Source organism: Procambarus clarkii, chromosome 20 (genome assembly GCF_040958095.1).
Source record: "Procambarus clarkii isolate CNS0578487 chromosome 20, FALCON_Pclarkii_2.0, whole genome shotgun sequence".
Taxonomy (NCBI): Eukaryota; Metazoa; Arthropoda; class Malacostraca; order Decapoda; family Cambaridae; genus Procambarus; species Procambarus clarkii.
Window position 1 is genome coordinate 14,361,957 of NC_091169.1, and position 21,048 is coordinate 14,383,004.

The 21,048-nt window shown below is 43.0% G+C and overlaps 2 protein-coding genes across 2 annotated transcripts in view; one reads left to right on the top strand and one right to left on the bottom strand.

The window, feature by feature from the left end:
- Window positions 1–5,225, bottom strand: part of LOC138366915 (uncharacterized) — a 66,152-nt gene extending 60,927 nt beyond the window's left edge. Inside the window, exons 1-5 of the mRNA XM_069328188.1 lie at window positions 5,092–5,225; window positions 4,867–4,980; window positions 4,703–4,759; window positions 4,162–4,519; window positions 3,336–3,429 (exon numbers count right to left, since the gene is read on the bottom strand). Coding sequence (XP_069184289.1) covers window positions 3,336–3,429; window positions 4,162–4,519; window positions 4,703–4,759; window positions 4,867–4,980; window positions 5,092–5,209 — 741 coding nt within the window. The 5' untranslated portion in view covers window positions 5,210–5,225. The remainder of the gene's footprint in view (window positions 1–3,335; window positions 3,430–4,161; window positions 4,520–4,702; window positions 4,760–4,866; window positions 4,981–5,091) is intronic.
- LOC138366709 (neural cell adhesion molecule 1-like) overlaps window positions 1–21,048 on the top strand; it is a 1,471,037-nt gene that overhangs the window by 1,125,247 nt on the left and 324,742 nt on the right. The gene's annotated exons all lie outside the window — the stretch shown is intronic.

A 21,048-nucleotide genomic window follows, 5' to 3' on the forward strand; every position in this document is an offset into this window, starting at 1 on the left:
ATTTGAAAATCCAGCAATAATAATTCTTGACGGTTCACTAAATATATTCAACTGGGATTCAGTAATAACTTTTTTCTGCCCTTCCATGTTGCTAGGATTCAATAGACTAACTACAAATATATAATGAAAGGAGTATTTAAACGAAATCTACATTCGAGTTTTATTTAAACATAGCCAATAAAATCATAGTCATAACATAACCAATACAGTAATAAAATCATAGAATATACAATATCATAGCCAATAAAATCATAGTCATAACATATCCAATACAGTAATAAAATCATAGAATATACATTATTATAGACATTTGAATCATAGTCATTTTCATATCAAATACAGTAATAAAATCATAGAATATCAAATATCATAACATATCCAATACAGTAATAAATAAATCAGTCTTAAAATAGCAATTTGAACATATCAAATACAGTAATAAAATCATAGAATATACATTATCATAGACATTAAATCATAGCCATAACATATCCAATACAGTAACAAATCATATCCAATACAGTAACAAATCTTAGTCATTTTCATATCCAATACAGTAACAAATCATAGCCAATACAATATCATAGACATTTGAATATAGTTATAGATAATACATAGACAATACAGTAACAGACTTAGTTGTTGTTGTTAGGGAATAATTGCTGAGCGACTCTATCCCGCTTTTCCCAAAGATTAAAAATGGGGAACAATTGACGTCTTCGTTGGGGATTATCTACAATTACTGGATCCCCTACCTGCACCTCTTCCTCTACCTGTACCTCTTCCTGTACCTCTTCCTCTACCTGTACCCGTACCTCACGCTCTGGAATGTCTGGGTGACCGTAAGCTAATGACTCTGTGGGACTAATGAGGTACCTCTTGTCATCAAAAGCTGACAGACCGCGCTTAGTTGTTTTACACGTGCATATCTGTCCATTAACATTACGAATAGATCGGGATACAAAATTAAAAGTTGTATTTGTCTCTAATGTGTTCTGAAAAGATGCATGTGTTATTTTCTTTTGTTGGTGATAAGGAATCCCTTTACATTTACATAAATGTTCATTATCAAGGGTTAGGAGAGAGTAAGTTTTAGGCTTGAGTGCAATTAATTCAGTTATGATTTTCTGCTTTACTTCTGACTTGAGGAGTCCTAGTTCACCTTTGCGAGTAGCAGAATACATGGGATGATCTTTGTCAAAATTACTGAAATCCATATAATCTACTAGAGGAGCTTTTGTCATTTCTTGGAAAGCATCTTTACAGGTCAGAGTAAATATGAATGAGTCTGTATCCGTATAAATTAGTCTAGCTCTCTCCCCATAATGGGCTTTAACTACATTATACCAGAACTCGTATAAACGCCTCTTGGCTATCTGCAAGATCTGATATCCCATGTAAGAAGGAGTGGTAACTTTAAGGATGTCTTTCATTACTGTACAGAGAACCCTATCTTGACCTAAAGAGACAGCTCGTTTATACAAAGGGTTTCTTGCATGAGTTAAGAATGAATGTTTTGTCGTTACTAGATGGTGAGTATTAGCATATCTAGATATATTTGTCATTGATTTCCCGTACAGACTATTACTTATGAGTTTAAAAGCTTTTCCTTTAACTTTACAGGTGGTATTGGCTCGTTCTCGAATGTTGGTTGAAATAAAATCTTTTAAATAGGGAGCCTGATTAAATTCATAGATTGTTTTTACTCGTTCAACTTCTAGTCCAAGTTTTAATAGCAATTGCAGGAAATCAAGGCTTACTAAGTAGTCGTTTTGGGGCAAGTGGGATGCAATTAACTTTGTATTTTTAGGTGGGAGCTTACGTTTTTCATCATTAAGGGTTTTCTTACTGTACTCTGACAAAAACTCCTCCGTTATATTAGTATGAGACAGTACAAGGGGCAGATCATCAGTATACCTGGCTACCTCGGGAGATACATGTTTTGTATCGCATAAAATCCAATAGCCTTTGTCTTGATTACAGGGGATATGCTGTAACCCTTGCCCTAATAAGGTATCCCGCTCAAGGTCAGTTAATTGTCTAATCCCTCCCTGGGGAAGTACCTCAGCCATGCACGCTGCATATAAGCTGTTAAAGTCGAGGTACAAAATGTGAGTATCGTCATCAGAGCTAGGGTTAGATGTAGTGTGCTCGTTAACAGCCTGTGTAAATTGTCTAATGGAAGATGTGAACCCTCCTCTAAGATTCCTTCTCAACAAATCATATATATTCTGATCATACACATAGTCAAGTACAACTTTTGATTTAAATAAGAACGCATCCCAAGCATAACTAGGAAGTGATACATAGAAAACAATATCTAGTTCATAAATTTCTTTCAGTGATGTTCGCCAAAGTGTAAATATATCAACTAGCATTCCCACGTCAACTTTTAAATATAACATGAGGTAATCCTTGATGTTTGTACAGTTCCCTAAATTAAATACTTTAAGAGCATTGTTATAATCTTCTTCAGAGAGTGGAGAGTCATGTAAAACATTGTAAAACTTATCTCGCGAAGGGAGCTGAGGTTCATCTAACACGTCCATGGAAGAAATATAATCATAACATAGGCTTTGTTTACCTTTAATTAACAGAGCTTTAGCTTCATCGGATACGCCATTTAGTATGTGTTCAGTGTACTTGGTGGGTTTCTTACCGGCAACGTGCTCGCTTGCTAAGGTTCCTAATGACCCATTAAGGAGAGCTAGGCTATCTAGGAATTTAAGTTTACCTATGATGACTTGCATAAATTTCAATCCTTCCTTGGTTAGAATTTCTACATCGCGGTTAGGATTTTTGGACAGTTCTTTAAGTATAATTCCAAGATCATAGGCAGCATTATGGGAAAATGTGGTCAAGTATCTACGAGCATTTTTACATTGTAAATTGCAACGAGCACAATAAGCACCTAAGTAATTATTTTCCTGAATAGCATGATTATGATGTCTATGTTTATCTTTCTTATCTTTGAAAGTTTGATGACACAATTGACACGTATTTTGTCTTTGAAACATTCTTTCCTGTTCTCTAGACAAGTTCTTAGGGAAGTTGGGGAGCTGAGCATGAATAGCTTTCCATGAGGCTTCTAGCTTGGTAATAAAATGATTGACAGCGTCTGGGCCTACGTATGAATACGTTTCTACGACATTGAATTCCCTGTCTAAAATCATGTAAGCATAAGCAATTGCTTTATGCTTACATTCCACCATGCCTCTAGGATTTTGACGGTCTAATAGACATTCAAAATCGTAATAGGCGGTGTGAGTTGGGCTATAGGTCCTACCGTAATTTTTAAAACTGATTTTATCATTAGTGTTATAGAACGAAAATACTTGGGATACAGTGCATGACTCTTCGTGAGCCTGAATTTCATCTAAGGGAGCATGCAAAAGGCAAATTTTGCAGAATTTATGAGTGTCAGGAATTCTACCGTGGTTATGGTTAATATTCTTTACAAATTTATCAAAATCCTTTATCAGACAGAGATGCTTGCCTTCTAATAACAACAAAGGGACTTTATCGGCGTACTTTTCCTGGCTTTTCCTAGCTAAACTAAGATAGTATCTGTTACTTTCATGAGTTATTGTATAAATATAAATAGAAATTTTGTTAAGCTTCTCTATTTTCTTAAGGTTATCAAATGATACGGGGAATCTGATTTCATCTGCCCATACTACGAATCTTCTACACCATCGAAGGCTTTTGTAATGTTGTCTAACGTTATTCATAGTCCTGCCCAATGCTAAGTTTTTATACGCTGCAATGCACTGTAACAAACACTCATCTCCTTCACTTTCAGGATTAAATACTGATTCTTTACCCTTTAATTTTGCAGGATATGGTACGTAAGATCCAAGGTGCATAGGGTGGCGAATATACGAAAAATTAATGGCAAAGCCTGACATGGAATGAATTCCTACACTTGAGGATTGGACATTTTTTAGGCATTCGTCAATTTTAGCAGACATTTCGTCAACCCATGAATTTACAAGAACTTCCACCTCTTCCTGTGTAACAATCTGAGTTTCGCCTCTAATTGAAAATACTTCGTCTAATATTTCATATTGATTGTCGGCATGATTAAGTTTTTGCAAAATTAGGCTTACATCAGGGTAAATGTGAAATGAGGGAGGGAATTCTTCCTGTATTTGTCTGAACTGATTGTCTATATATTCTATAAAAAATTCCCTATACCTATTTATATATACGCTGGGGTCAGCGTCTAAATGACCGGGAATGGAGAACGAATGTCTCGAGAAAGAACCTTCGAAATGGTTAATGACTTCTAACACTCGCGGAACAACGTTATCTAAGTTAAGTACCTCTGGGGAATCTGGAGCGTTGACTTCTTCATCTGATATGTCGTGAACAGGGGGTTGATTGTCTTCTTCTTCTTCATCTGAGGATGCATGCTGGTTGCCGTCTGGTGCATCTTCTTCTAGCTCCTGGGACAGCTGGGGTTGACTGCGTACAGGCGTGCTCCACTCAGAGGGTTGGGTTGAATCCAGGGGCGATTCTGTAATATAATATTAGCAATGAATAAACATTAAGAGGAAAACACATTTGAAAACAATAAGAGGATTTGAAAACCTTAATAGGAAAATATCGTGTAAATAAGAGGTGTTATTATTAAGAGGAAAAACAAAAAGTTTAAATAAGAGGAAAAACTGAATTACAGATAAATAATAATATTACTTACGAGCTGGGATGTTGATTCCACCAAGTATGAGATTCTCTTGATCACGAATAGGAACTCCTGTAATGGAAATATTTTTCTGTATGAGTACTTATTACTTGTTTATACACTTGTTAAAAATACAATTATTAACTTTTAAAATTACGAAAATTATTGTGAAAACGTACGGTTATTTATGATGCGACGGCGTTTGGGTGGAGGTTCAATGATGTTTCTGGCTTCGGTGGGAGGTTCCCGGTTAACGGAGAAACGACAGTATGGGCATGAAGTAGAACCATGAACTGAAATGAAAATAATATATATAAATTGACTGTCTGTATGTATGTATGTGTGTTTCGGATATATATTTTCTTTGAAAGTTTATTGAATGTGCGAGAAAAAGAGGTACTTACGATTTGCACAATAGAGTTGCCCACAGCTGGTACAGGTTACGTCAAAATGTCCAGGCGGTGTAGGCCCGTTGCATCCTATACAGTATAGTCTGCATTCTTGAAGAGCGTTGATGGACATTTCACCGAGGCATGTTAAACATCGTGTTTGACACACATGAACGATTTCGTTGTTGATAGGAGACAGGCACAGAGGACACACTGACATGATGATATGACTAGGCTAGGGGAACCTTGTGAACAGGATGAAGATTGAATGTAGACTGAAAGTGTAGGCCTCTGAGACTTTGGCGATCTGAGGGGGCCCCTGAATGAGCGTAATAACGATAGTGTGCCCCTGAGTGAGCGTTTGGCTGTTTTATTAATAGCGAGAATGATTGGCGAATACTGGGGATAAACTCTTTTATTATAAATTGTGTAAACTAAGAATTAGATGACTAAATAAATTATAAATAAATAAATAAGTTTTATTAAAGCTTAATGTATATATATATAAATTATTACGGTGGCGAACGCCGACAATGACTGGTGGATGTCTGGGGCAGGTAATCAGGTGATGATTGCCTCGGGCAGATAGCCTGGGGCAGGTAGCTGGGGCCAGCTTAGATAGTCTCTGAGGCAGTTTCAGTATTAAAGGTTACATTGAGATGCTTCGGTTGATTTGTATAAAACTGACTGGTTAATGAAAAAGGAATAAAATATTAGTATGTCAGAAAATAGGAAGAGGGAATAATATGAAGAGGAGAGAGAGAGAGGAGGGAGCGAGAGAGAGAGGAGGGACGGTCCAGATATTATGGATAAGATAAGATTAAGAGCCGACTGGCTGGCTGGGCGCAAAGTAAATAAAGGTGACGCGACAGATTGCGAGGTAAGGGGGGAGGGAGGGAGGGGGGTGTGATGTACGAGACTTGAAAACCATGACTTACACAGGTGATTTTCTAAATTTATATGAATAACTATGGCTTACATAGACGATTTTGTAAGTTGAAAACATGTAAAATATGTCCGTAGAGTTCTCCTGGAAGCCCTAAAGAGCTACATACGTTACTTGAATTTGTCCCATAAGGCCTTAACAAACTTCTATGTCTCGGAAATTATTTTTCTCGTAAGAAATCCTTACTTCTAAAATCTGTGACTGACAAAATTTACCTGAAAACCCTGGCTCACACACGGGATTTTGGAACCTGAAAACCACGGCTCACACAGGGGATTTTTTTCCCAGAAAAAAAAATGTTCTGTGGCGTGTCAACCTTACAGGGGTCCTCCGCCCAAAAAAAAAAATGTTCTGTGGCGTGTCAACCCTACAGGGGTCCTCCGCCCAAAAAAAAAAATGTTCTGTGGCGTGTCAACCCTACTACTACGGTTATCACTACACACGGTTATCACTACACACGTTTATCACTTTACACGATTATCACTTCACCCGGTAATCACTTAACATGGCTATCACTACTCACGGTTATCACTTCACACGGTTATCACTACACACGGCTATAACTACACACGGTTATCACTACAGATGGGTATCACTACACACAGTTATCACAACTCACGGTTGTCACTACACGCGGCTATCACTGCACACTTGGGGCAAAATTTAAATTTAAAACTAAACACAGTTATATCAACACACGGTTATCACTTCACACGGTTATCTCTACTCGTGGTTATCACTACACACGGTTATCACTTCACACAGTTATCACTACACACTATTATTACTACACACTGGTATCACTACACACGGTTATCACTAAACACTGTTATCACTACAAACGGTTATCACTTCACACGATTACCACTACACACGGTTATTACAACACACGGTTACCACTACACTATCAGTAAACACTGTTATTACTACACACTGTTATCACTTCACACGGATATTACTACACACGGTTATAACTACACACGGTTATCACTAACCACTGTTATCACTACATACTGATATCACTACACTCGGTTATCACTACACACTGTTATCACTACACACTGTTATCACTATACACTGTTATCACTACATACGATTATCACTACACACTGTTATCACTATTCACGGCTATCACAACACACAGTTATCACTACACACGGTTAACACTACACACGGTTATCACTACGCACTGTAATCACTACACACTGTTATCACTACACACTGTTATCACTACACACTGTTATCACTACACACTGTTATCACTACGCACTGTTATCACTTCATACAGTTATGACTACACACGATTATCACTGCACGCTGTTATCACTACACTCTGTTATCACTACACACTGTTATCACTTCACACGGTTATCATAACACACTTTTATCACTACACACTGTTATCACAACACACTGTTATCACTTCACACGGTTATTACTTTACACGGTTATCACTACACACGGTTATCACTACACACGGTTTTCACAACACACATTTATCACTTAAGACTGGTATCACTTCATACGGTTATCATTACACAGTGTTATACCTAAACACTGTTATCACTACACACTGTTGTCACTACATACGGTTATCACTATACACGGTTATCACTACGCACTCTTATCACTACATACTGTTATCAATTCACACGGTTATCACTATACACTTTGATCACTACACACTGTTATCACTACACACTGTTATCACTGCACACTGTTATCACTTCATACGGTTATGATTACACACGGTTATCATTACATACGGTTATCACTACACACTGTTATCACTACACACTTTTGTCACTTCACACGGTTATCAATACACACTGTTATCACTACACACTGTTATCACTACACAGTTATCACTGCACACTGTTATCACTTCATCACTACATGGAGCTATCACACGGTGTAGTGATAGCTCCTACTCCTGGGGCCAGGTCCAGGGGGCATCCTTGGGCCAGGTTCCAGGGCTTTCAGGGGCCTCCAGAGGCCAGGTCTAGGGGCCTCCAGGGGGCAGGTCCAACGGCCTCCAGGGGCCAGGTCCCAGGGCCTCCAGGGGACAGGTCCAGGGGCCTTCAGGGGCCACGACCAGGGGCCAGGTCCCGAGGCCTCCAGGAGCCAGGTCCCGTGGCCTCCAAGGGCCAGGTCCCGGGGCCTCCAGGGGCCAGGTCCAGGGCCCTCCAGGGGCCTCCCGCGTGCAGGTCCCGAGGCCTACAGGGGCCAGATCCAGTGGCATCCAGGGGTAAGGTCCAGGAGCCTGGTCCCGGGGTCCAAGTCCAGGGGCCTCCAAGGGCAAAGTCCAGGGAACCTGTACCGCCGCTAAAGTTACGCTGGCCCTCCCAATAATTTTAATATCTTAGATAATAAATAATTAGTTAGGGGGAAAGTTTTATTTGGACATTGTTAATGGGATGAACTTAATAGGTAAAGAGGAGTTGAGGTGGCTATAGGTAGTGTAGTTGTTGTTGTTGTATTTGTTGTTGTTGTATTTGTTGTTGTTTCAGACTCAGCAACTGGGAACAAAAGGGTGCAAGTGGCACAATTAAAGGGCTCAAGGAAAGTGGTGAAGAGTTGAGTTGGTAAAAGGTAGGGAAGGTGGTGAAGGTTAAGGTTGATGGTGAAGGGTAGGAATGGTGGTGTAGGTTAAGGTTGATGGTGAAGGGTAGGGACGGTGGGGTAGGTTAAAGGTGGTGATGAAGGGTAGGGAAGGTGGTGAAGGTTAGGGGTGGTGGTGAAGGGTAGGGAAGATTAGGTGTATTGGTGAAGGGTAGGAAAGGTGGTAAAGGTTAGGGGTAGTGGTGATGAGTACGGACGGTGGTGTAGGTTATGGGTGGTGGTGAAGGGTAGGGATGGTGGTGTAGGGTAGCGACGGTGGTGTAGATTAAGGGTGGTGGTGAAGGGTAGGGACGGTGGTGTAGGTTGAGGGTGGTGGTGAAGGGTAGGGAAGGTGGTGATGGTTAGGGGTGGTGGTGAAGGGTAGGGAATGTTAAGAGTAGTTTTGAAGGGTAGGGAAGGTGGTTAAGATTAGGGGTAGTGGTGATGGGTAGAGGTGACCATAAAGGTTAGGGGTAGTGGTGAAGGATAGGGAAGGTTGTGAAGGTTAGGGGTAGTAGTGAAGGGTAAAGGTGATGGTGAAGGGAAGGGAAGGTGTTGAAGGTTAGGGGTGGTGGTGAAGGGTAGGGAAGGTGTTGAAGGTTAGGGGTAGTGGTGAAGGGTAGGGAAGGTGGTGAAGATTAGGGGTAGTAGTGAAGGGTAGAGGTGATGGTGAAGGTTAGGGGTAGTGGTGAAGGTTAGGGGTGGTGGTGAAGGGTAGGGAAGGTGGTGAAGGTTAGGGATAGTGGTGAAGGGAAGGGAAGGTGGTGAAGGGTATGAAGGTGGTGAAGGGTAGAAAAGGTTGTGAAGGGTATGTGTGGTGATGAAGGGTAGGGAAGGTAGTGAATGTTAGGGGAGGTGGCGAAGGGTACGTGTGGTGGTGAAAGGTACGGAAGAGGATGAAGGTTAGGGGTGGTGGTGAAGGGTAAGGAAGGTGGTGAAGGGTAGGGAAGGTGGTGAAGGGTAGGGAAGGTGGTGAAGGGTAGGGAAGGTGGTAAAGGGTAGGGAAGGTGGTGAAGGGTAGGGAAGGTGGTAAAGGGTATGAAGGTGGTGAAGGGTAGAAAAGGTGGTGAAGGGTAGGGGTGGTGGTGAAGGGTACGGAAGGTGGTGAAGACTAGAGAAGGTGGTGAAGGGTAGAAAAGGTGGTAAAGGGTAGGGAAGATGGTGAAGGGTAATGAAGGTAGTGAAAGGTACGGAAGAGGGTGAAGGTTCGGGGTAGTGGTGAAGGGTAGAGAAGGTGGTGAAGATTAGGGGTGATGGTGAAGGGTAGGGAAGATGGTGAAGGTTAGCGATGGTGGTGAAGGGTAGGGAAGGTGGTGATGGTTAGGGGTGGTGGTGAAGGGTAGAGAAGGTGGTGAAGGTTAGGGGTGATGGTGAAGGGTAGGGAAGGTGGTGAAGGTTAGGGGTGATGGTGAAGGGTAGGGAAGGTGGTGAAGATTAGGGGTGATGGTGAAGGGTAGGGAAGATGGTGAAGGTTAGCGATGGTGGTGAAGGGTAGGGAAGGTGGTGAAGGTTAGGGGTGGTGGTGAAGGGTAGAGAAGGTGGTGAAGGTTAGGGGTGATGGTGAAGGATATGGAAGGTGGTGAAGGTTAGGGGTGATAGTGAAGGGTAGGGAAGGTGGTGAAGATTAGGGGTGTTGGTGAAGGGTAGGGAAGATGGTGAAGGTTAGCGATGGTGGTGAAGGGTAGGGAAGCTGGTGAAGGTTAGGGGTGATGGTGAAGGGTAGGGAAGGTGGTGAAGGTTAGGGGTGGTGTTGAAGGGTAGGGAATGTGGTGAAGGGTACGGAAGGTGGTGAAGGGTTGGGAAGATGCTGAAGGGTACGGAAGGTGGTAAAGGGTAGGGAAGGTGGTCAAGGGTAGGGAAGGTGTTGAAGGGTAAGGGTTGTGGTGAAGGTTAGGGAAGATGGTGATGGTGAAGGGTAGGGAAGGTGGTGAAGATTAGGGGTGATGGTGAATGGTAGGGATGGTGGTGAAGGTAGGGAAGTTGGTGAAGGGTAAAGAAGGTGGTGGTGGGTAGGGAAGGTGGTGAAGGGTAAGGAAGGTGGGAAAGGGTAGGGAAGGTGGTGAAGGGTAGGGAAGATGGTGAAGGGTTGGGAGGGTGGTGAAGGGTAGGGAAGGTGAAGGTTAGGGTTATTGGTGAAGGGTAGGGAAGGTGGTGAAGGTTAGGAGTGGTGGTGACGAGACTTGGTTATCACTTCACACGATTATGACTACACATGATAGAGTCCAATAGGCTCAGGAACCTGTACATCTGTTGATTGTCGGTTGAGAGGCGGGACCGAAGAGCCAGAGCTCAACCCTCCGCAAGCAAAATTAGGTAAGTACAATTAGGTAAATACACGGGTATCACTTCAAACGGTTGTCAGTCAACACAGTTATCACTACACGGTTATCACTACACACGGTTATCTCAACACTCGGTTATCACTACACACGGTTATCACTAGACACAGCTATCACTACACACGGTTATCACTATACACGGTTATCACTACAACCAGCTATCTCAACACACGGTTATCACTACACACGGTTATCACTACACACGGTTATCACTACACTCGGTTATTACTAAACACGGGAATCACTTCACACGGTTATCACTACACACGGTTCTTACTACACTTGGTTATCACTACATGCAGCTATCACTACACGCAGCTATCACTACACACGGTTATCACTATACATGGTTATCACTTCACACGGTTATCACTTCACATGATTATCACTACTCTCGGTTATCACAGTTACTCAACTACTATGACAAAATCAGAGAAGCCCTAGAAGAAAAGCAAAATGCAGATGTTGTATACACAGACTTTGCAAAGGCGTGCGACAAATGTGACCATGGGGTGATAGCTCACAAAATGAGGTCAATGGGAATAACTGGAAAAGTAGGACGCTGGATACTCAATATCCTGTCGAACAGAACACAAAGAGTAACAGTCAGTCAGTTAAAATCGAGTCCAAGCGATGTTAAAAGCTCTGTACCTCAAGGTACAGTCCTTGCATCGCTACTGTTCCTTATTCTCATATCTGATATAGACAAAAATTCACGTCACAGCTTCGTGTCGTCCTTTGCAGATGACAAAAATCAGCATGAAAACTACCTCTGCTGAAGACATTGAAAAACTACAAGCAGATGTCAACAAAGTTTTTGATTGGGCAGCAGAAAATAACATGATGTTTAACAGTGATAAATTTCAGGTACTCAGGTACGGCAAAAATGAGGATCTGAAACATAATACAGGGTACAAAACACAATCGAATCTTCCCATAGTAGAAAAAACAGCATGTCAGGGATTTGGGAATAATGATGTCCGACGATCTAACGTTTAGGGAGCATAACCAAGCAAATATTGCGTCAGCCAGAAAAATGATCGGATGGATTACGAAAACTTTCAAATCCAGGGATTCCATCACAATGGTTGTACTCTTCAAGTCACTTGTGTTGTCCCATCTCGAGTACGGCTCAGTACTCACTTCCGCCTTCAGAGCAGGAGAGATTGCTGAAATAAAGAGAATACAGAGAACATATACGGCACGCATAGACAAGATAAAACACCTAAATTATTGGGATCGTCTCAAAGCTCTCCAAATGTACTCTCTAGAAAGGAGACGAGAGAGATACCAAATAATATACACATGGAAAATACTGGAATGCCAGGTCCCAAATCTACACAGTATTATAACAACGTACTGGAGTGAACGATATGGAAGAAAATGCAAAATGGAACCAGTGAAGAGCAGAGGTGCCATAGGCACAATCAGAGAGCACTGTATAAACATCAGAGGTCAGCGGTTGTTCAACGTCATCACAGCGACTATAAGAAATATTGCAGGAACAACCGTGGACATCTTCAAAAGAAAGCTGGGCTGTTTTCTAAGAGAAGTTCAGAATCTCGGTTATCACTACACTCGGTTATCACTGCACGTGGTTATCACTACACACGGCTATCACTAAACACGGTTATAAATATACACGATTACCACTAAAACCAGCTATTACAACACATGGTTATCACTGCACTCCGTTATCACTACACTCGGTTATCACTACACATAGGTATCACTTCACATGGTTATCACTACACACGGGTATCACTTTATTTGGTTATCAATACACGCAGCTATCACTACACGCAGCTATCACTACACACGGTTATCACTACACATGGTTATCACTACTCTCGGTTATCACTACTCACTCTTATCACTACACACGTTATCATTTCACAAGGTTATCACTACACACGGTTATCACTTCACATGGTTATCACTTCACACGGTTATCACTACACACGGTTTTCCCTACACACGTTATCACTACACACGGTTAACAGTACACATTGTTTTCACTTCACACGGTTATCACTTCACACAGTTATCAGTACACATTGTTATCAGTACACACTGTTATCACTACACACGGTTATCACTACTCACTGTTATCACTAAACACAGTTATCACTTCACACGGTTATCATTTCACACTGTTATCACTACCCAAGGTTATTACTTCACACGATTATCACTACACACGTTTATCAGTATACACTGTTATAACTACACACTTTTATCACCACACACGGATATCATTACACATTGTTATCAATTCACACAGTTATAACTTCACACGGTTAGTACTTCACACGGTTATCACTTCACACGGTTATCACTACACACAGTGTCCACTTCACACGGTTATCACTTCACACGGTTTTAACTACACGCGTTTTTCACAAGACACATTCATCATTTCACACGGTTATCACTTCAAACGGCTATCACTAAACACGTTTATCACTTGACACAGTTATCATTACTCAAGGTTTTCACTACACTCGGTTATACCTACACACAGCTATCACCACACACGGCTATCACTAAACACAGTTATCACTTCACATGGCTATCACTACACATGGTTATCACTACACACGGTTATCACTACACTCAGTTGTCACTACACATGGTTATCAATATACATGGATATCACTTCACACGGTTATCACTTCACACGGTTATCACTACACTTGGTTATCACTACACACGGCTATCACTACACGCGGCTATCACTACACACGGTTGAGCGACCTGACCTGACGGCCAGCGTGGGACGACCCGCCGTGGAACTGCCTGATTGTGTTTGTTGGGTGGTGACTGATCAGTGGTACAGTAAATTAGTGAACTGTAACATAACGATACAGTGACTGACTCCAGAGCATTGTGAAGATAGAGAAGAACCGTCATCATCAATCTACTAGCACTTAGTGAATCATCAAGTGGAAGGTGACGACGGAGCATTATCGTCAACCATACATCGTCATTACTCATCTAGTTGTGTGAGCGGAAAGGCAGACTGGTATGTATCCCCTCTCTGGTCAGTTAATCAGGTGTACAGTGTGAGGTAAAATATTATCAAATTCTTGTTCAGGATAGCATATATATTTAAAATCTCAAAGTGGCTCATTTTGGGTAGAAGTTAACGCTTACGGGAACACGTGACACACGCACGCATGCACGCCCACTTACGTATGCGCTGCACACACACACGCACACGCAAAAACGCACACACACACGCATACACAAACGTTCAGTCAGGGAAGAAAGGATTAACACCTTCTGTGGAAAGAGTCAAGACCCCACTATACCCCACCTCCTCTCTTACTCCCTATCTGACTTGACCTGACCTGGTTGTCCCCACCCCCCAGTGCCTCGCATCCCCCTTACACATACTCCCCCCCCCCTCTCTCTCTCTCTCTCTCTCTCTCTCTCCTCCTCCCTCTTTCTTTATCTCTCTCTGTTTCTTCCCCTCTCTCTCTGTCTCTCTCTTTATCTCTCTCTTTATCTCTCTCCCTCTCTCTCTCTGTCTCTCTGTCTCTCTCTCTCTCTCTCTCTCTCTCTCTCTCTCTCTCTCTCTCTCTCTCTCTCTCTCTCTCTCTCTCTCTCTCTCTCTCTCTCTCTCCCTCTTTCTCTCTCTATCTCTCTCTCCCCCACCCCGCTCTGCCCTTCTGACAAATCCTATCATGGCACAACTAGGAACAGGGTCAAGCATGACAGCCAGAGGCAACAGGGGAACAGGGAAAAGTTCAGGTGACGAAATGAAGGAAATGTTCGCCAAGTTTCTGGAGGACACATTTCCTGCATCTCAAGAGTGAGATGCAGGAAATGATGCAGGAAATGAAGAATGAAATAAGCAACCTAAAAAGAGAGCTGACAGCAGCAAAGGAGGAGATTAGAACCCTCAAAGAAAACAGTATCGATGCTGAGACTCAGATAACTACCCAGGGAGAAGGTGGTAATAGTATTTTGGAAGAGAATGCCACAATAAAAGCAATATTTGCAGAAATGCTAGAAAAACAACAACTCTGAAGTAATGTCTGTAGTGATGGAGGTAGCCATGAAAGCAGCTACCTCACAGGAAGTGGCATGCTCCACTAGCCAGCTGCTGGAAGGGAAAAGATCAGTGGTAGCAGTGGGTATTAAAGAGCAGGAAGGCTCTAATAGGAAAGAGTGGAATGATAAGGATAAAGTGGCAGTGAATGAAATACTAAAGGCACTAGACATGGAAGGGGCTGAGCATAGCATTGAAAAGGGTTTCAGGTTAGGCTGGTACAAAAAAGGCCGAGACCGTGTGTTAAAGATAGTGTTTGCAAACGAGAACACAAAGGACACGATTCAAACAAAGAAAAGCCACCTGCAAAATATGGGAGAATTAAAAAAAGTATTCCTCCAGAGGGACATGACGAGGGAGGAGAGGGCCATGGAGGCAGAAGAAAGGAAGAAGCGCAGGGCGAGAGGGGAAAACCAGGAAACCACAGCTCCCAACACATCACTCCCAGAGTCGATGGGGGAACCTACAACCAGCTACCCAGTAACACCAGCGGGGAAGGGAAACCCCACCACCCTCCTCTGCATAGAAAACCCCCCTTTCCTTCCTGTCCTCCTGCCCCTTTCACCCCATACCCTCCCTGTGCCTTCCCTTCACTTGACCCCCCACCCCTCATCCCAGTATCCTCTGCAACCCTGGTGTTCACCTCACAAATCCTCACACCCATGGCACAGCTTCCTCCACCAGCAGAACACTCACCAAGGAGGAGGTTTGAGAAGGGACGGAAGAAAGTGAGCCTCAGGACAATGTACACTAACATAGATTGAATTACAAATAAAGCAAATGAACTTGGAGAATGGGTACTAGAGGAAAACCCAGACATAATAGCTCTCACAGAAACAAAGCTGACGAAAACAATAACAAATGCAGTGTTCCCACAGGACTATTATGTTATGAGGAAAGAGAGAGAAGGAAGAGGTGGTGGGGGTGTAGCCCTGCTGGTAAGAAAAGGCTGGGATTTTGAGAAGTTGGTTGTTCAGGGATGTGAAGGTTTCAGTGACTACATAATAGGAACAATACCAACTGGAGGGCAAAAAATTAGTTGTAGTCATATATAATCCACCACCAAATGACAGAAGACCCAGACAGGAATATGATCTTCTTCTTGAGGTTATCTTGAGATGATTTTTTTTTTTTTTTTTTAGTGTCCCAGCGGCCCGGTCCTCGACCAGGCCTCCACCCCCAGGAAGCAGCCCGTGACAGCTGACTAACACCCAGGTACCTATTTTACTGCTAGATAACAGGGGCATAGGGTGAAAGAAACTCTGCCTATAGTTTCTCGGCAGCGCCTGGGATCGAACCCAGGACCACAGGATCACAAGTCAAGCATGCTGTCCGCTCGGCCGACCGGCTCAAATAGAAACAATATGGCCACCATTAACATAATAGAGAGAGCAGCTTCTGTTGCTAGCAGGAATGGATCTCGACTACTAATCATGAGAGACTTCAACCATGGGAAGATAGATTGGGAGAACAGAGACCCGCATGGAGGACCAGAAACATGGAGAGCTAAGCTGCTGGACGTGGCAACAAGAAACTTTCTAAGCCAGCACATCTAGGATCCAACAAGAATGAGAGGAGAGGATGAACCAGCAATGCTTGATCTGATATTTACCCTAAATGAGTGGGATATAAGGGAAGTCAAGATGGAAGCACCCTTGGGAATGAGTGATCAAAGTGTATTGATCTTTGAGTACCTGGTAGAGCTAGGAATTATCCCCCCCCCCCCGAAAAAGAACTAGAAAACAAAAGGCTGGCATACCGAAAGGGAAATTATGAAGAGATGAGAAGCTTCCTAAGGGAAATACCTTGGGACACAGACCTCAGAGCTAAGTCTGTACAAGATATGATCGACTATGTCACCTAAAAGTGTCAGGAGGCAGTAAGCAGATACATCCCGGCCCAAAAGGAAAAATCCGAGTAGCAAAAGAAGAATCCATGGTATAATAGGGCATGTATGGAAGCAAAGAAACTGAACAAAAGGGCGTGGAGGAACTTCTGAAATAACAGAACACCAGAAAGCAGAGAGAGATACCAGAGAACCAGGAAAGAGTGTCAGGGTGAGAAGAGAAGGAGAGAAACGTTATAAAAATGATATAGCAAACAAAGCAAAGACCGAACCAAAGCTACTCAACAGTCACATCAGAAGGAAAATAACAGTGAAAGAACAGGTAGTGAAACTTAGAACAAGCGAGGACAGGTATACAGAGAATGACAAAGAGGTGTGTGATGAACTCAACAAGAGGTTCCAAGAGGTCTTCACAACAGAACAAGGTAAGGTCACTGTGCTAGGAGAAAGGGAAGTAAACCAGGCGGCCTTGAAAGAGTTCGAAATTACGAGAGAGGAGGTCAAGAGACACCTGCTGGATCTGGATGTTAGAAAGGCTGTTGGTCCAGACGGGATCTCGCCATGGGTACTGAAAGAGTGTGCAGAGGCACTTTGCTTGCCACTCTTCATAGTGTATAGTAGGTCACTGGAGACGGGAGACCTATCAGAAATATGGAAGACGGCGAATGTGGTCCCAATATACAAAAAGGGCGACAGGCAAGAGGCACTGGTCTACAGGCCAGTGTCCTTGACTTGTATACCATGTAAGGTGATGGAGAAGATCGTGAGAAAAAACCTGGTAGCACATCTGGAGAGAAGGGACTTCGTGACAAATCGCCAACATGGGTTCAGGGAGGGTAAATCTTTCCTGACTGGCTTTATAGAATTCTTCGACCAGGTGACAAAGATTAAGCAAGAAAGAGAGGGCTGGTCGGACTGCATTTTCTTGGATTGTCGGAAAGCCTTTGGCACAGTACCGCATAAGAGGCTGGTACATAAGCTGGAGGGACAGGCAGGTGTAGCTGGTAAGGTGCTCCAGTGGATAAGTGAGTACCTAAGCAATAGGAAGCAGAAAGTTACGGTGAGGGGTGAGACCTCCAATTGGCGTGAAGTCACCAGTGGAGTCCCAAGGGCTCTGCACTCGGTCCTATCTTGTTTCTGATATATGTAAATAATCTCCCGGAGGGTATAGATTCATTTCTCTCAATGTTTGCGGACGATGCAAAAATTATGAGGAGGATTAAAACAGAAGAGGACTGTTTGAGGCTTCAAGAAGACCTAGACAAACTGAAGGAATGGTCGAACAAATGATTGTTAGAGTTTAACCCAACCAAATGTAATGTAACGAAGATAGGTGTAGGGAGCAGGAGGCCAAATACAGGGTATCATCTGGGAGAGGAAATTCTTAAGGAGTCAGAGAAGAAAAAAGACTTGGGAGTTGATATCACGCCAGACCTGTCTCCTGCAGCCCATATCAAGAGGATAACATCAGCGGCATATGCCAGGCTGGCCAACATACGAATGGCATTCAGAATCTTGTGTAAAGAATCATTCAGAACTTTGTATATCACATATGTCAGGCCAATCCTGGAGTATGCAGCCCCAGCATGGAGTCCATATCTAGTCAAGGATAAGACTAAACTAGAAAAGGTTCAAAGGTTTGCCACCAGACTAGTACCCGAGCGGAGAGGTATGAGCTACGAGGAGAGACTACGGGAATTAAACCTCACTGGAAGACAGAAGAGTCAGGGGGGACATAATCACCACATTCAAGATTCTCAAGGAAATTGATAGGGTAGATAAAGACAGACTATTTAACACAAGGGGCACACGCACTAGGGGGCACAGGTGGAAACTGAGCGCCCAAATGAGCCACAGAGATATTAGAAAAAACTTTTTTAGCGTCAGAGTGGTTGACAAATGGAATGCATTAGGAAGTGATGTGGTGGAGGCTGACTCCATACACAGTTTCAAGTGTAGATATGATAGAACCCAATAGGCTCAGGAATCTGTACACCTGTTGACTGATGGTTTAGAGGCGGGACCAAAGAGCCAGAGCTCAACCCCCGCAAACACAACTAGGTGACTAGGTGAGTACACGGTTATCACTTCACACACCTATACCTTTACATGGTTATCATTACTCTCGATTATCACTACACACTGTTATCTCTACACACGGTTATCACTTCACACGGTTATCACTACACACGGTTATCACTACACTCGGTTATCAGTACACATTGCTATCAGTAAACACGATTATCACAACACACGATTATTACTACACTTTTTTCACTTCAGACGGTTATCAATTCACACAGTTATCACTTTACACTGTTATCACTACACACGGTTATCACTACACAGGTTTACCACTACAAATTGTCATCACTACTCACTGTTATCACTTCACACAGTTATCACTTAACAAGATTATCACCTCACACGGTTATCACTACACACAGTTATCACTTAACACGGTTATCACTACATATGGTTATCACTACACACGGTTATCATTACACACTTTTATCACTACACACGGTTATCACTAAATACTGTTATCACTTCACAGTTATCACTTCACTCGGGAATCACTTCACACGGTTATCACTTCACATGGTTATCACTACACACGGTTATAACTACATTTGGTTATCACAACACACGGTTATCACAACACACGGTTATCACTTCTCACGGTAATCACTTTACATGGTTTTCACTATTGACGGTTATCACTACATACCGTTATCACTACACACGGTAATCACTACTCACGGTTATCACTACACACGGTTATCACCACACATGGTTATCACTAAACACGATTATCACCACACACGGCTATCACTGCACATCGTTATCAATACACACAGTTATCATTTCACACGGTTATCATTACACACGGCTATCACTAAACACAGTTCTCACTACACACGGCGATCACTACTCACGGTTATCACAATACACGATAACCACTAAATCCAGCTATCACAACACACGGTTATCACTACACTCGGTTATCATTACACTCGATTATCACTACACACAGGTATCACTTCACACGGTTATCACTACACACGGTTATCACTTCACTTGGTTATCACTACACGCAGCTATCACTACACGCGGCTATCGCTACACACGGTTATCACTACACATGGTTATCACTACTCTTATTTATCACTACTCACTCTCATCACTACACACGGTTATCACTTCACAAGGTAATCACTTCACATGGTTATCACTACACACGGTTATCACTTCACACGGTTATCACTTCACACGGCTATCACTACACACGGTTATCCCTACACACGGTTATCACTACACATGGTTAACAGTACACTTTGTTTTCACTTCACACGGTTAACAGTACACATTGTTTTCACTTCACACGGTTATCATTTCACATGGTTATCAGTACACATTGTTATCACTACACACTATCACTGGTGCAACACCCCAGCCCACCACCCAATAGGCCCCCCCCCCCTTTCCCCCAGCACAAACCCTTCCTTGCACCTGCACAATGCCCATCATGAAACCCAAATCCTCCCCCTCCCCTTATCCTAAGTATCCCCTTCTTCCCAGCTCCTGGTCTTCTTCCTGCCCCAAGCAGGCCTAAGCAAGACCAAAGCCCTCTCTCCCCAAATCCACCTCCCCCCAAACCCCTGTCAACTACACCGCAGGAGGGCGTGCCCTTTCCCCAAGCAATCCCTGCCCCCTCACCCCCAGGACTTCTTCCTGCCCCAAGCCTCCCCCTGAACCCCTGGCAACTACCTCACAGGAGGATGAGCCTACCCAAGTAGCAATGACCATGGAACAACTTCCTACACTTGAGGGGAGTGAGGGTGAAATTGGATATAAGAAAGTGAGCTTCAAGGTAATGTACTCAAACATTGATGGGATTACCAATAAAGCAAGTGAACTGGCAGAAAGGGCGCAAAAAGAAAACCCTGATGTAATAGGACTAACGGAAACAAAATTGTCAGGAGTCATAACAGATGCTGTGTTTCCAAAGGACTACTATATAGTAAGGAAAGAGAGGGAAGGGAGAGGAGGTGGAGAAGTGGCCCTGCTGATAATGAAGGACTGGAGTTTTGGTGAGATGGAAATTCCGGCCAGTGACGGATTCAGAGATTACATAACAGGAACTATAACAATGGGCGGACCTAAGATAAAAGTGGCAATC